Source organism: Brienomyrus brachyistius, chromosome 22 (assembly GCF_023856365.1).
Source record: "Brienomyrus brachyistius isolate T26 chromosome 22, BBRACH_0.4, whole genome shotgun sequence".
Classification (NCBI taxonomy): domain Eukaryota; kingdom Metazoa; phylum Chordata; class Actinopteri; order Osteoglossiformes; family Mormyridae; genus Brienomyrus; species Brienomyrus brachyistius.
In genome coordinates, this window is record NC_064554.1 from 9346741 (window position 1) to 9364223 (window position 17483).

A 17483-nucleotide genomic window follows, 5' to 3' on the forward strand; every position below is an offset into this window, starting at 1 on the left:
TTGTTGTTGTTGCGCATTTTCTATTTCCAAGCCATATTGCTTTGTGTCTTCTGTCCTGACGTTTTGATGTCTTCCTTGGTCTATCTCTGCATTTCCCTTTTGTAACCTTCCCATTTTGTTTGTCCTTGCTCCAAGGTTTGGACACAGCTGACTGGGAACGACCAAGATCTTTTGCTGCACTCCATGTTGAATTACCTTCTTGAAGGAGTTTCATAATCCTTTCCATTGTTTTGACTGATAGCTCTCTTGTTTCCAGTCAATCAGCCAAGTGCAAGAGCTCTCAAATAACCGTAGACTAATTTCCATATTTAGGCTTGTGCAGGAATTTGTTTTAGAAATGCAAGCCGATTCCATATTTTTTTTCCTCATCGAGTGATTCTATATTTCTTTCCTCTACTTGATCTGAAACGAAATTGTGCCATTAATTATAACATTTTCTTAGGTATGTTGTACAAATCAGAATGCTCAGCTGTTAAATAAAATAGTTTTGTGTCATAGCTGTCATTTGTGTTTTTGCTACAAAGTGAAACAGCTGAATGAACATCCGCCAAGAGTAGTGATTCCATATTTTTTTTCCAAAGGTTGCATTTTTATTTTCAATTGAGGTTTGTTACAGAATGACTATGATATAAAACTGCATATAAGACCAGTGCAAATACAAATCTAGAATGTTTTCATAATTTCTGTTTTATTGAAAAAGACATACAACAATAACAATTATTATATTATCTGTTTTATAAAAATCTGTGCGTTGTGTGTATTTTCAATACAGTAGGAAGACTGTTACAAAATAGATTGCACATGGGAAGGGCCTTCTGACAGAGTTTAAAGTTACACCTTCAATTGGTGATTTGGGTTGAGCAGGAGACGAAATTCTTCCAGAATCTCTCCAGACAAACCGTGGTAGGTTAGAAGTGTAGACCGAGTGTGGGGATCTCTTACTGCTTTGGCGTTTGGAGCAGGACCCATTATTAACTGATCTGGACTCGGGCCTAGTGACGCTGTGTCATGTGTGAAAAGCCTCCCATAGGGTGCTCAGAGAAAGACTTCAGGATACCAGACTACTAAAGGACCTGAAAGGGAACCGTGGAATTTGGATATCAGTGGTGCCGTTTCCAAGGTAACGTTCTAAAAATGGTTCCATCCTAATAGTTATACTTGTGACACACATACAATAATTCTCCAAGACCTGACGGAGATATTATTAATGTCTGGTAACCTGTAGCCTCTGTTATCATATATGTAGCATATTTGGCATTAAATTAATAGATCTTCTCTAAATGTTAATCCCCAGTTTTGATTTTTTTTGGTACATTTGAACCATGAGTCTCCTCCTTTCATCGCTGTGGACTTGCATCCACTCACATCCAGCCCGCCTCAGAGCCACGCAGCGTGTCATTTCCTAATTCTTCACTAATTCAATCTACTTTTACACCGCTGCCTACTGCCAAAGAGGGTTCACCATAATATTAGGGGGTTGCCCACCCCAAAACCACCAGTCAGAAACAGGCATGTGACCATATAACCAGCCAGGCTTAGGCCATCTCTCATGGTGCTGCTGGGTGGAGTCTGACATTTAATGCTCCTCATACAATGACAGGAATTAAAAATAGTCTTTCAAACATAACCAAACATGTAAGGCATGTGTCTCTTGTGCATGTTGAACAATTATATATATAATTATTCTTTCTGTGTAATATACAGGATTATTTCTTTTAAAAGGTATGGCCTTTTAGAAAGTATGGTATCATATTGCAGAGTAATGATAGAATCTGACAAGAGGAAGATAGGCCAAACCATGTACTATAAATAAGTTCTTGTGACCCCCACCACCCACACACACACTCCCACTCACCATGCATGACCTGCAATCACTGAATAAGAATGGAACTTTCCGTGAAAAGAAAAGATCATGTCGCATTCATCTCCAAATTGTAAGAAAAGCAACCATGCTTATTATCAGCCCCTCTGTTAAGATACCAGCTCATTAACAGATCAAGTGACATCTAAAAAAAAAATAGATGGGATTACAGCCATCGTATCACAAAAGACAGGATGAATTTCAAATTGCTTTTTGGCTGGCTGTCAATTTTCTGCATTGACTTTGGAGTGAGTAGACGATGGCTGCCTTCAGGAGACTGGTAGATGCACACTTCCTCACAGAGCACTCAGGGAACTAACAAAGACCTGGTCTAATGAAGCACACAAGACCCCAGATGACAGTACAAGAGTGAGGTTTCTCTCCTGGAAAAACAAATAGTGTTCCCTGCTGTGCAGTACAAGAGTGAGTCTCTCTTCTGCCATGCCTGTATCAATAGCTAAACAGTAGTCTTGCCGTCAGGCAGCCTAAATCTAACAGATTATGTGCAAAAAACAGGACAGCTTTCTGATAACAAATTAAGATGTTAGAAGCATATTGTGTTTTCACACACATGCTCCTTTTAAAGTGCTACTTTATTGTCTCGACAATTCTTTTCCCCTTAATATGAATAAACGTAAAATTTAGAGCATTTCGTATAGCAGCAATATCTAATAACATGAGTAAACAGGGAACCAATGTTACTTAACCCATCTTGGTCTGGTTATTCAACAGGCAGGTGACCTGTAAGGCATGCCTGTTATTTAAAATTTCGACAGCATCCTGCCCTTTTTTGTCTCTTTGCTGTTCTGTGACCTTTTTCACACACATGCATAACATTTGTTTGGAGAATAATCTCCATCACTATGTGCACAACCTCACAGCACTCTGTCCTAGTGCTGTGTTTTTTTCCAGTCCTTCTAAGTGGGAGGGGGGGTACAGTTTGTTTCTTAGACTATCCAATAATAATACCTCACCGGTTATTTCATGAACACTCAATGCTTAAAAACTCCCTCCCCATCATCTGTGCAGTCAAATCTCAGATTCTCGTCTGAACGTCAGGAAGAGATTGCGCTCTAACTCCTTCTGTGAACTGCTCCCATCATTGCTGCACTCGCTTTTGTCCTCCATCTCCTCTTTGTCCATCATTGTCACTTCATTCTCATAGCAAAAAGAGTTAGAGTTGGACTCATTATCCTTCTTTTCAGCAAGCTCCCGCGCACTACATAGCGGAGTACTCGGCACCTCATAGGTTTTGTGGAAACGAGAGTAGTCGACCTTGTAGTAGTTATTCTCCTCGAAGAGTACAGGCTCGAAGCGGTGTCCCCAGAGGATCTCCCCTGCCAGGTAGGAACTGCGACATTGGGTCGTCATGGCCGTGGCCTCTACCATGCCCTCCAGGATGACTACGATCTCAAATCCAGCAGTCTCAAAATCCTGCTTGCTCATTTCATAGAAGGGACTGTCCTCGTTGATCTCATGGACGATGGTGAAGGGGGATACAAGGAAGATCCGGTCTATGCCAGTGTCAAATCCCACATCAATATCTAAGTGGTCTAGGGGGATAAACTCCCCCTCGGCGGTGGTCCGGGACTTGAGTAGCTGAGCCCTCACGTGGGCCTCCACCAGGTGGCTTTTGCGTAGGTTGCCAACTCGCCACATCAGGCATAGCTTGCCATCCCGCATTGCTATTGTAGCATTGTGGCTAAACACCAGAGTTTCGTTGCGTTTCTTGGGCCTAGCCATTTTGGCCATGACGGCACCGATGATGAAGGCGTCGATGATGCAGCCAACAATGCACTGGAAAACCACCATAAAGACAGCGATGGGGCACTGTTCCGTCACATGGTGGTAACCATAGCCAATGGTGGTCTGCGTCTCCACAGAGAAGAGGAAGGCCGCCATGAAGCTGTTGACATTGGAGACACACTGCTGGGAACTATTGCCCAAGTCACCGTAGAAGAAGGCCACCAGCCAGAACACATAGCCGAAGAACAACCACGAGAGCAAGAAGGACAAGCAGAAGATGATTATCATCCATCGCCAACGGATGTCCACGCAGGTGGTGAAGATGTCGGCTATGTAGCGCTGGCCTTTCTCACTCATGTTGATGAAGTGCACGTTGCAGTGTCCATCCTTCTTGACGAAACGACATGGCACCTGCTGCCACACATTCGCCTTGCCATCGCCATTCCTGTGGCCATTGGGCACGGCCACAGTGGCCATCTTGACGCCATCTTCTTTGGCGGACACGACACTGTAGCGGCTGGCCCGCACACTACCCATCGCTTCTGCTGACGAGGGCCCCACTTCTCCTGCCTTGGAAAAGTTTTTGGAAGAGCCCTCTGAGGAATAGTTTTGGACATTCATAGGACCAACCTGTGCAGAAAACAGGACCAACTGAACTGGGAAGCTGCTTCTCTGCCCGGTACCGTGCCTTGGCTAAGCCAAAGAAATCCCACAGTAGTGAGGCTCAGTCTTCTTTCATCAGGGCCATGCTCCTCAGCAAGAATGGATGCTCTGCACACAAGATGAGCAGAAAACAACCGTGACAGACTACCCAAAGGAAACAATTGTTTTTGTATTGATTAATCACACAATTTTTCCCCCAATTACTAACACAACGACTAATTTGTTGAATAACCAAATAAAATTTTTGATTATTTAAATTTTTCAAAATCTAACAACTAAATACCAAAAAAGTAAAAATGAAACACTTACCATAAGAATGTCTACATTACTAGGCCCTGCCATCTTACCCTCTTCAAAGTTCACGATAATGTTATACGTTGACATACAGCACACTAATTGACTAATCTAGTATGTACTAATCTGGTATGTTGATGCATCATCCTGGTACTAAAGATATGTATCTGAAAGTTTTCACTCCATACTTCATTTGCCTATTTCACATACTAATTTTTTTCCCTGCATCACACTCCTATAAAAAGGTCACAAATGTAACTAAGGTCAATGACTTAAAAATTAGTATAATTCCTTGGTAAGACCCCACCTAGAATATTGTGTGCAGGTTTGGTCACCATATCTTAAGGAGGACATTGCTGTCTTGGAAAAGGGAAACGTAGGGCTACGAGAATGATTCCTGGTGTTAGAGGAATGTCTTATGAGGAGAGGTTAGCTGAGCTGAATCTGTTCAGCCTCAAGCAAAGGAGACTAAGGGGGGACATGATCCAGGTATATAAGATTCTAACAGGTCTGGATGCTGTTTAGCCAAATGGCTACTTCTATATTAGTTTAAATACTAGAACTTGTGGCCATAAGTGGAAATTAGCAGGAGAACATTTTAAAATGAATTTGAGGAAGCACTTCTTTACACAGTGTGCAGTTAGAGTATGGAATAGTCTTCCTGTTAGTGTAGCACAAGCTAAAACCCAGGGTTCCTTTAAATCAGAGCTAGATAAAACTTTAGCAACTCTGAGCTATTAGTTAAATTCTCCCCAAACGAGCTTGATGGGCCGAATGGCCTCCTCTCTTCTGTAAATTTCTTATGTTATCTCACACTTTATCTTATGTGCAGCCATGTTTCCACAATGCAAAACCTTAAAACAATTTATAATTTCACTGCTCTCAAGGGCCAGAGGAGAAAGTTGCCATTCATTACCCTGCGCTAACGACTTATAATACACTTATAATATAGTTAGCTCAGAGAAATGAACAACTTTGTAAAAAATTTAGTTATATATTTAAATATAGAAGTTCCTCACTTTATGATGATTTGATTTATGATATTTTGACTTTACCGTGGTACAATGTGAAACGGCAGCATCCGTGCAATCAGGCTTCCAGTCTCTGTAGCGATCGGGAGCATATACCATAGAGTGTTTAACAAATGTTAAGCATATATTTTTTCTCTGTTCAACCAAATAAACTTCTATCAATTTGTTTATGCTCCAAATACCGGTATTTAGTTAGTTACAGTAATTGTTTACTTATTTATGTATCATATTCATGTGCAACTTACAATGGGTTCATCGCAATATCCATCCATCCGTTTTCCAAACTGCTTATCCTACTGGGTCGCGGGGGGTCCGGAGCCTATCCCGGAAGCAATGGGTACGAAGCAGGGAACAACCCAGGATGGGGGGCCAGCCCATCACAGGGCACACTCACACACCATTCACTCACGCATGCACACCTACGGGCAATTTAGCAAGTCCAATTAGCCTCAGCATGTTTTTGGACTGGGGGGGGAAACCGGAGTACCCGGAGGAAACCCCACAACGACATGGGGAGAACATGCAAACTCCGCACACATGTGACCCAGGCGGAGACTCGAACCCGGGTCCCAGAGGTGTGAGGCAACAATGCTAATCACCATGCCGCCCCCAGTGCTAACCACTGCACCACCATGCCACCCCCAGTGCTAACCACTGCACCACCATGCCGCCTCATCGCAGTATAACTCTAGCATAAGCACCAGAAGCTAAAACTTTCAAATAATTACATCACTAAATTAATTTACTTTCCGTCTATGACAAAATTAGAAACAAAATGAAAAAAAAAAACACCATGCAAATAACAGATTTGTCAGATCACACAGTTCTATACCTTCTCTCTGAATGCATTACACCAAGTGCAACCAAACAGCAAACATACTGTTGACTGAGGCCGCCTGTTACTGGAAACTCCTCTCAGCTCTAATCCACCATCTGTAATTTTGTTATGCTTTTTTTACTTTTAAGGTCAGATTTTATTTGGAAGCTCCTTGCAGACTGCCTTCCTTTTTCCCTGTGAAAGCTATGTTAGTTTAGCTTTGTATTTGAGGCACTGATTATGAATGTGCCATGCCAGTTCATTCTAATCTTAGAGCACTTGGAAATGTATTGGATCGGGAAACTACACCCTCCCTAAATCCTGAGGTGTTTACAGCAATTGTACAGCCACCTAATAATCCATCGATTGAAGTTTTTTTTTTCCATTTACTTAGAAATGCTCTTCCTACTTTCAGATTATTGCTGGAAAGACTGCTGGCGGTTTGAAGCAATGTTAATGTTTATGTGTCTGATATTGTGAGGATGGCCTGGGGGAGGGGGGTCCTGTTAAATTAAGGATGTTAAGGCCCCCATTTCCCAGTTTTGAATAAAGTGTCTTACAGTGTGGCTATTTTTTCTCCCTAAACAATGCACAGCTCCCTTCTAACCAAACACCAAAATTAACCAACCCAACCAACCAGCTGCCACCATGAACATGGTGGGTAGGTATCAGGTTAACTGTGTGGTCTGAACAAAGTTCATTTTATGCTGAGACAATAGAAATAACAATGGTGTACTTAGACACCCATATCCAAAGCAAATCCTTCTCCCTATCCCAGAAGCCCAAAATGTCAAACCCTTTCTTGCTACCTTAGTGGGTTCAGCTCCAAGGGATGATCCAGCCTTTTGTCCCATTCTGAGCAGAAGCAACATCCCCTATGTGGGATAAGACCCCCAGTCAGACATTGCTACCTGTTTCTCTTATGAATGTACTGTTTTGTCAGCCAGTTGCTGCACATAGCTGACTGTGGTGAAGTCAGTCCTTGTAACAAACTTGGGGCATTAAAAAATGAAACCCTAATAAAAATCAGTCACAAGTTGTTACAAACAAACCTAATGCCAACACCAAACTCGAGTTAATGCTGTATAGCTTTCTGTGTATTTGAATGTAATCAAAATCAAATAAAAGCACGAACTGTAGCACGGCAGGTCATGTTAAATGATCCGTTTTGCTTGTACCACTGTAAATAAAGCATTTCTGTTTGAGAACATTGGTTTTCAGTACTGTTTTATCTGTGTAACACCTATATGAAATACTGACTTTAACCCCCCCCCCCCACCCCTGCCCCCACCCACAGGTATTTGTTTTCTTCTGCGTGTAATTACAGCATGCAGAGGAAGTGAATGGAAAATTGTTATATAAACATGTCTATTTTTTGCTTGAAAGATCAATTGGCTTCTCAGCCAATATCCAGTGACCCTATGATTTTGAAAGGCCTACAAAACAAGGACTGGAGCAACACTGTCCTCTTATTGTTCATCAGCGTGATTTTACATTTTGATGGTGTAAATTACATTTTGATTGTAAATAATTACTTCCAGACCATCCTTTATTTTCTATTACTGGCCGCAGTGCGATTAACAAACCATATGGGAAAAATATGACGTATCAAAATAATGTATCGGCGGACGCTGATAATTACGCGGCATAAAAACCTGGTGGTCTCATGCAACTTGTAATCATATTCACATATTTACCCTTGCCTGTACAAAATTTTGTTTAATGGATAAAAGAAAACTTTGGATTACTTTTAGATTTCAGTTATTGAGAAGATCCAGTTGTGCGGAATAGCGTAGTTATATATAAATTCTCCAGAAATATATTAAACAGAAACACACAGCATATTGCATATTTATATCAAACGTTTATATTAATAAGATAGATGGCTTATTTGCCAAAACAAAAGTTCCTGAGAGCTGGTGCAGGTTTATGATAATTTTATGCATAATTTTATAACTTATACATATATAAGTTATAAAACATATACTTATACTTATACGAATAAGCCTTCAAAAAAAAGTTGATTCATTATTTTTCCATAGCTAAGAGTTTTACCAAATCAAATGATATATTAAAACAGTCTCATGTCTGACAGTAGTGCCCGGATTAATCTGGCTAAGTCATGCCGGGAGATGCGCTTCGGATCGGGCAATGTGAGGTTGCTGTACCCGGCCGCGCCAAAGCAGAGCTGCTTCGCAACATTTACTCATCCTTATTTACTTTTTCTAAAAGCTTAAAACGAATCCTGCGTAAGTCTTAAAACTATTCGTCAATCATGTGAACGTTTACCTAAATTCAATACCAAAACCCTTCTCTATAATTCATACATTTTGAAACGACATGCGTTTAAGTAATCACCCTATAATTAAAAAGGGAATTTAATTTGATATAGCCATTTGCTAAAACTGGCTACTGGCAGAATTACGTTGTGAATTGGAAACACGTCTAACCTTTCTCTTATTCAGAATTACTTTATTTGGTCTGTGAATTAAAGTTACATGCCGATGTAGAACATGTTTCTCTAAAATACATTTAATCTAAATTATGAAACATTTACAAACATCTTAATGCGCGGAAAACGGCCCAAAGACGTGTATCAACGAAGTTTTGCGTAACTCATCAGCATGTGCTTCTGAATATGCAGTTTTCCTAGCTGCATTGATAACGCTTGCCTTCAATTCCAATGCAGGCAACTTTTCGTCTTTTTTTTAACTGATGTTTACGTGTACAGTTTCATAATGGGCTATAAAATCAACATGAATATTTACCTGTTGATCATTAGGAAGAGTAGCCAGCGCTTGCTTGCCTTTCTACATTCCCCGACGTTGGATATTTCTTGGTTTGAATATCTCGTAAATGTTTATTGATTTTTCGGCAAAGCGTGGTTCTCAACCACTAGCAGCGCCAATCAGGTTCACTTACAAGACCATGGTTTATCTGAAGGACGATGTCACTCACATTGGTGACTTTGTAAATAATGTCTCTGCTTCACCACGCCCCCCTTTCGCGTTCAGCCAATCGCATTACAGAGAAGGCTCAATAGAAATACCTTTTTACAAAGTTTGTGCACCGGCTGCGTTTGTCTCCTGGTACGGCAATAGGTTAATAAAAGGAAACATATACAATCTGATAACATCTACCACAGCCAGAAGGTGATAACTGGGTTATGAAGACAAAATTCAGATGTTTAGCTTTTACAGTAACAACGCCTACCTAAGTTACAGCCCCCTCCCATGACCCAGAACTGGATGTGAAAAATGGACAGATGGATGGATGCACACACACACACACACACACACACACACACATATATATATATATATACTTTTTTTTCCAAAGCAACTTAATGTGTTTTGCAATATAGGCAAATGATCCATGGTGAGTGTATAGGCACATTTAACATTTGTCATAACGTCATGCTAAGCTTGAAATGTCTAAGACAGCAGCACATAAGAACAATGTGAAACAGGAGACACTGGGAATGACCAGAAACAAGCCAGGTAGAGGGCAGAAGCAATAGTCTAATGGCAGAGATAACCGGCAACTTATCCGGCAGTGCCTGATAAATCGGAGGATGACATCGAGTAACCTTTAAAAAGAATGGGAGACATTAAGTAGTGTGAAGTGCACTGCTAGGACAGTTCGTAACAGGTTCCTTGAAGCAGGACTGAAGTCCCATATACAGTAAGAGGGCACAAGTCCATCATCAATGAGAAGCAGGGGAGAGTCAGGCTGGGGTTTGCAAAACACATGTACTGTATGTGTTACACGGGAGCACAGCCATAAACTGAGAAATGAGTAAAACAAAGAATGTCCTTGTGATCTTAATTTTTCCCTGAGTTTTAAGCGTGGCTATGAATATGTAATTATAAATATGAATATGGAGTAATAATTGTATCTAGCAGAACAAATATGGTGCAAAAATGTACAACATACATGCATAACAGCAGACAATAGTGTCATTATAGTGCAGAGTGTGAGACTGTAATGGGGAAATGTTATGGAATCCCGGGACCTGTGTGCTCCTGGTTCTCTGTGCGCTTTGGATCAGCCTCTGCAGGGCTTTGCAGTCTCCTGAGGAAGTAGAGGTGCTGATGGGCCTCCCTGACCACCACAGAAGCATGTTGAGACCATTTCAGACCCTCAGCGAGCGTGACTCCAAGAAGCTTGAAGCTGCAGACCTGCTCCACAGCACCCCTTACAGCGTAGATGTCTGCAGAAGTCCAGGATCAGTTCCTTTGTTTTGCTAATTCTGAGGTTGTTGTCCTGGCACCTCTCTGCCAGGAGCCTGACCTCCTTCCTGTAGACCGATTTGTCACTGCTGCTGATCAGCCCCATGATGGAGGAGCTGCCAGCACACTGTAGGATGGAGTTGGAGCTGTATTTGGCCACGCAGATGTAGGTGAAGAAGAAGTGGGGCTGGAGGCTCAGCACACTACCCCGCATGGTGCCAGTGTTGCTGGTGGCAAAGGATAACTTTTTGTCATTAGTGCACACGTGCTGTGGTGTGCCGGTGAGCAGGTCCAGAATCCAGCTGCAGAGTGAGGAGTAGGAGCTGGGGCAGAATGACGCTGCTGAAGACTAAGCCGTACCTGACTGGCCACAAACAGCAGTCTGACATAGCAACTTTTATGTTACATGTGAGACAGAGTGGTGTGGAGAGTAATGTAGGTGGCATCTTCAGTGGATGTGTTGCAGTTGTAGGCAAACTGTAGTTGATCTTGACAATCCAGTATGATGTCCTTACTGTGTCAGCACGAGCTTCTGGAACACGTTAATGATGTCAAACTAACACTCTTTATCTTTAACATCATCGTTAAAGGTCAATCGTCTTTTTTTTTTTTAATTTTTATAAAAATACCGAACTTATGTTTGTATGTTTGTGAAGTCATATTAAGCGCAGCATAATTGTTCTTGTAACTTTGATGAGTCTATGTTTGTCATTTAGGGAAAATTACTTTTCTTTTTCCAGCCACCTTTTCTATGCTCACAGAATTAGCCTCAGGTAGCTAACCAGAAGAAGATGGGTTACTGCAGGGCAAAGAGCAGCAAAGAAGTGCAGCAGTTTTATTTTTCCCATACGTGGTCATGTCAAGGGGCGGCGTGGTGGTGCAGTGGTTAGCACTGTTGCCTCACACCTCTGGGACCCGGGTTCGAGTCTCTGCCTGGGTTGCATGTTCTCCCCATGTCGTCGTGGGGTTTCCTCCTTGTACTCCGGTTTCCCCCCACAGTCCGAAAACATGCTGAGGCTAATTGGAGTTGCTAAATTGCCCATAGGAGTGCATGCGTGTGTGAATGTGCCCTGCAATGGGCTGGCCCCCCATCCTGGGTTGTTCCCTGCCTTGTGCCCATTGCTTCCGGACCCCCCGTGACCCACTAGGATAAGCGGTTTGGAAAATGGATGGATGGATGGATGGAATGGTCATGTGAAGTGTAAGTGGACTACTTGATTACTATAATTATTAATTAGAATTTTTTAACAGTATTTGTACAGGGGTGATTCTGTCCCAAGCTTTTTAATCCATATAACAAGTCGATCACTATAACCGTGATCCCTATAAGTGGTTTCCAGTGTATTTTACAGTAAGTATGCTTGGATAGAAACAACTGACACATACCTCTTATTACCATGAGCACAAATCTGGCTGACTTTTAAATATAATGTTGCCAAGGCGAAATAGGCCCTCTGCTCCCTGGGTGCTTCGGGCAGAGATAATGTAAAGTGCTTTGAAACAATCTAATGTTGTGAAAATGCGGCATACAAATAAAATGGAATTGAATTGAACTGAATGGAAATCTAAAGTATTGTGTCAGCTTGAGTCCTGTGCAAACACATTCTAATAACACTCCTTGAATTGAAGGAAGTGCCAGCTATATCAAATAAGCAACAGCAAAAAGACTTTAAATGTAGTGTGAATGTATTCCTGATTCCGCACAGGTAAAATGTTTATGCAAAACTAAAGGATTATCTCAGCTTTAAACCTACTCAGATACATTATAGTACCTCTCCTGGAATAGAAGCAAGTACCAGATATATTAAGTAAGCATCAGCAAATAGTTTGCTGGGTTTGTAATATAGCCCCCCTCCAACGTGAAATTAGGCCTAATTTCACATAAGTTAAATGTATATGCATAACCCAGCAAACTTTTTGATGACGCATTTTTTGATATATCTAGCACTTTCTATTCCCGGGCCGCCACTGTAATGTATCTGAGTAGGTCTGAAGCTGTCACAGTCCTTTAGATTTGTGTTGTACATTTCAACTATGCGAAATCAGGCCTAATTTCACCTTGGGGTGACTATTTTCCAAACCCAGCAAACTTTTTGATGACATGTATTTGATATATATATATAGTACTTGTTTTGATTCAAGGATAGTTACTATGAAGTGTTTGCATAGGTTTGAAGCTCGCCCAATCCTTTACATTTCTGCTATGCAAATGCATTTCACCTATGTGGAATCAGGCATAAATTTGTTTTAGGGTGGCTTGCCTGTATGTTTGATCTACATGAGACATGTACATTTAGTGTTTGTGGTATAGTGTTCTGCAACAAAAAACAAAGAATTTTAAAAGTTACTATATAATACTAATACTAACGTTCCTCTACTTAAGAACTAGTTACATTCTGAACTGCCATTCGTAACTTGAAATGTTTGTAAAACTTGAAGCGATATCGACGATCAGCTGTTGTTATTCAACATCATTTTAAGTGCATATGCAAGTACAAAGAACTAGGATGCTGGGAATACGCACGGCACGCTGCTGTGCGGCGGGAGTAGCGGCCAGAAGTCGTACTAGGCGGAATTGGCACGCGGTAAAAAAAAATTGATGTTGCGGACAGGAAACGAGAGCCCAATGAACACAGTTTGGACTTACAGTCCTCTTCGTTCGTATGTCTGAAAGTTCGTAAGTTGAAAGTTCGTAAGTTGAGGAATGTCTGTATTAAGAACGTATTTTTACATGAGTTTTTCTTTTTATCTTATTTCCATACATAATAGCCTTTTTTGAGGGCTGGGGGGGGAGGTAGTGTTGTCCAATATATCGTTCTGATTTACTTTTTTGTTTCCTTTGTCACCTTTATTAAACAAAACGCGCAATTAAATTTTGTGCAGTTCTCGTATGTTTTTTACAGAACCTTGGAACCTCATTTATTCTCCAATTACATATAACAGTTAAATTAATTAATTTATTCATTTTTGTGACATAGTGACATCGTGCAATGCTCAAGACTTTGAAGGGGAAAGAAAAATCAGTGGTTGAAAAAAAAAAGCACTTTTGTGAGATTTTGGAATACTTATCCAGTACCATTAATAACTGCGCTGTGTCAGTTTAAAGTGCAAAAGATTTATTTACCGACTAATAAGTATAAACCTAAATACAGACATGTCCTGTAAAGCATTAAGCTCTTGGGGCAATGTACACCATGTAACTTTCATAGCACATGTTTTTATAACCATATATTTATTAATAATCACACTCTGTCCACTGACTGTAAGCAAGACAGCTGGACTAGTAAGCATAAACCTAAACGAAACAGGCATGTCCATTAGAATGTGCTTCAAACATTAAATTATGGCGGCACAATGCACATCATGTAACTTTCATATTATGTGCTTTTATATGTATTTATTACAAATTGCATTGTGTCCATTCACCCCCAGTGACTGTCCGTAAGACATCTAGGCTATTCATCATGAAGTGCACGCATAAAGAGTGAAATACTCATTAAAATTCACCCAAAGAAATCAGAAAAACCAATGAGTGCTGCTTGCTTTTTTGAAAGATACTGCAGCTGAAAAACTGAACATAAAGGTAACTTTACTCTTCCGTGGCGGGCCTGGGAGACTCGGCCACCACTGCTCCACAAATGTCCTGCCCTGATGGGACCGCTGCTGCTCCACTAACGCCCGGCCTGGAGAGGGCCACTCATCCACTAGGGCCCAGCCCTGATGAGAGAAGACGCTACTGCTCTGTAGGCGCCTGGCCCACCTACGTCCAGCCCAGAACAAATGAACTCGCTCCTGTTCATCTATGGCCACACTTTTGGCCATTTCCCTTATTGTCTTTAGTCCTGCCCCGGCTGTAGTGTCCTTAGTGGTATTGTGGGGTCCTACCGTGCTTGTCTCTAGGCTATTCTGAGTCCCTCTTGGTCCCTAACTTGGTGATCACTCCCTGATTCTTCTCAGTCCTGTCCGCCTTAGCTGAAGCTGGTGCCACTGATCTTTTCGTCTGATCTTGCTCCATTTCTTAGTTCTTAGTTCTTGTCTTTCTAGGTCCTCCTAGCCTATTCATCTGGTGTCTGACCCTGTCCAGTTGGCCGAGTCCAGCCCTATGTTCCGGCCCTCATGTTCCCATGCTTTTGTTTGGTCCCCTGGGTCCCCTTCCTGGCCAGTCCAGGCATCCAGAGGACACACCTTTGGGGCGGGGTTACTGTAACGTCCAGCCCTATGCCCCATGCTTTTGTTTGGTCCCCTGGGTCCCCTTCCTGGCCAGTCCTGGCATCCAGAGGACACACCTTTGGGGCGGGGTTACTGAAACGTCCAGCCCTATGCTCCGGCCCTCATGTTCCCATCCTTTTGCTTGGTCCCCTGGGTCCCCTTCCTGGCCAGTCCTGGCATCAAGAGGACACGCCTTTAGGGCTGGGTTACTGTAACGTCCAGCCCTATGCTCCGGCCCTCATGTTCCCATGCTTTTGTTTGGTCCCCTCTAGGGGCATCCCTGCACACCCTGCATTCCAGCTTGTTTATTCCATTGTGGACGTGACATTCATGTGTACCTCCCTGGTATTCTTGCTTCATGTATATATGGAAATGCAGATCTAAACTGAAATACTCCAGAAAGCAGATACAATTTTAAACACAAACACTGTGGTAAAGTTTTATATTTTATATTTTAAAAATATTTTTTATTTTATATATTTTTCAGTTTTTGGGCTATAATATCTTTCAGTGTTTTAATAGATTACAGTTTTTGTGTGTACATGTTCAACAGCCCACCTGTCTTGCTTAATGTCACTGGTGGTGAATGGACACAGTGGAAAATTCATTTATTGCCACCAATACCATAGCTACTTTGACTTCTACAGCTCTTTATCAATTATTTTTGACACCAGGTTTCTGTCATTATATAAATATAAAACCACATTAATTACAACAAAATATACAATGATATATCTGTATTTACATAATGCAGCATGTCATTCATAAAACGTTCAGTACACCTTCATAATGTATTAAATATTCAAAAATCATTCATAGACATCATATGCATGCATACCTTTACATCCTAACATCCCTTAACAGCTGTAATATACATTAATAACAAACATTATATAATCATAACAAACATTATAATTGTATAATCATTTAATGTTTGTTATTAATGTATATTAAAGCTGTTAAGGGATGTTAGGATGTTAAAGTGTAGTTGCATGCTGCTTATGAATGTTCTATGAATGCATTATGAAGTGCACGTTACCAAATAAGCTAAGGCTTGCATGTGCAGCTTTTTAGCGTGGTTTGCACTTTTAATAATCTTCGCTCTGGCGATGGAGAATTGAGCTCACTGTGGTGACGGTGGACATGCTGAAGCATGTTCGTTGTGCTATTTGTGTATGTTATCAGTGTTTTACAATGCTTGCACGCAATTTTTGTCTTGTCTGTCGTTTTCTCGCAGTTTTCGTTTCTGATTACCGGAATGCTGAAATGCTGCCACACCGCCGATTTAAAATCTGGGGGTGTGTCCTCAAGTCCAAATTCACTCGTAATCTCGCGTTCGGTCAAAACCAAGAACTAACGTACGACGTCGACGTGCATACGCAGTGACATCTGACGTCGAACTGACGTCGGTGAAATTAAATGTGATATTACACCAGGTTTTCCGTTAAGTAAAATACCGTGAAGTACCCCTAAAGTAGCGATTCATTTTCCACATCAGCCGGTTTAAATCGTCATACATTTACATAGATTTTTAACCAATACGCGATTCATCGTTACATGCCTAACAGACAGACTGTTCAAAGTGTGTGAAGTGCCATGCTGACTATTGAGACTTCTTTTAGCATACAGACAACCGAAGTGAAGAAATGTTGGCTCTCAAGCTGCGGTGATGCCTCCCTGGCTGTTATTTTGTTGGATTGGACATTTTTTTTCGCCTGTGCAGGCTAGGAAGTACAGTGCTGATAGTGTGTTGAGCTGAACATATGACACAGGGCTATGCTCATTCCCAGTCTGGATTCCTTCTACTGGACAGGGATTAAAATGAAATGATGCTTTTTTTGTCATTTGTACAAGTACATGAACTGGGCTAAGTTTCCCAATAACAGTGACTCTTAGTGTCTTACGAAGGTATACCTTACTAAAATTGTTCACTTGTTCACCCGAAAGACATTGCTTAAAAGAGGTCATCTTAATTGTGGCGTTGACACAGACCTCCCTGGACACTGGAACACCTGATTGGTTGACTTTGATGACTAGAGAATCGCTCAGACCAACCTTAGTAAAGTATACTTAAGTAAGGATGTTTTCTGGGCATGTGGGAATGTTAAGGTAGAACTTAACAATAACATAGTATTAAGAAGGCTTCAGGACACCTACAAGACAACGTTACCTACAATGGAAGGTATCTTTTGCTGTCCTTTACAACATATACATGGGAGAGCAAAGCCTGGGGTCCACTGGATCAGCCAGCATGCAGCACGCCTGAAGCCTCAGTCTGCTCCCATCTAGGCATACTCAACATCCTAATATTAGCATCAATCTTTGGGCCCCAGGATTTGAACCAGTGATCTTCCAATGATGAGCACATCATTAACCCACTGAGCTACACGTCATACCCCATAGTCGATGTCTTAAGACAGCATGAACCTCTGCCCTCTACTGAGATAGTTGAAGTGTTCATGTGCTCGGAAGCATGTCAGTGCCCATGTCAGGTCCTCTGTAAGGTGTGTACACAAGGAAGACAGCAGGCCACTCAGAACATAACCTTAGGCAGTGTGGAACAGATGTGATTCTTGAGTAAAAACTGCAAATACTGCATTACTGTTGAGGAAAGTGCAACTGGACATACT

The 17483-nt window shown here is 41.5% G+C and overlaps 2 protein-coding genes across 4 annotated transcripts in view; both read right to left on the minus strand.

Moving 5' to 3' along the window:
• LOC125717531 (chromobox protein homolog 1) overlaps positions 1-10829 on the minus strand; it is a 180009-nt gene extending 169180 nt beyond the window's left edge. The window contains exon 1 of the mRNA XM_048990579.1: positions 10820-10829. The gene's annotated coding sequence lies outside the window, so the exon portion shown is untranslated. The remainder of the gene's footprint in view (positions 1-10819) is intronic.
• On the minus strand, positions 670-9344 carry LOC125717522 (inward rectifier potassium channel 2-like). Of its 3 annotated transcripts, XM_048990559.1 has the most exons (3): positions 9181-9344; positions 7222-7287; positions 670-4378 (listed from the first exon to the last, which is right to left on the minus strand). In XM_048990559.1, exon 3 carries the CDS (start codon positions 4226-4228, stop codon positions 2891-2893), a length of 1338 nt encoding a protein of 445 aa, XP_048846516.1. In that variant the 5' UTR covers positions 4229-4378; positions 7222-7287; positions 9181-9344; the 3' UTR covers positions 670-2890. The 3 variants fall into 3 exon arrangements, with proteins under 3 accessions (XP_048846516.1, XP_048846515.1, XP_048846518.1); XM_048990558.1 differs by lacking the exon at positions 7222-7287; XM_048990561.1 differs by lacking the exons at positions 7222-7287; positions 9181-9344 and adding an exon at positions 5620-5643.
• Positions 10830-17483: the final 6654 nt, after the last annotated feature.

Coding starts and splice junctions, on each gene's coding strand:
- LOC125717522 (XM_048990558.1), bottom strand. CDS start 4,228: ATGAATGTCCAAAACTATTCCTCAGAGGGCTCTTCCAAAAACTTTTCC.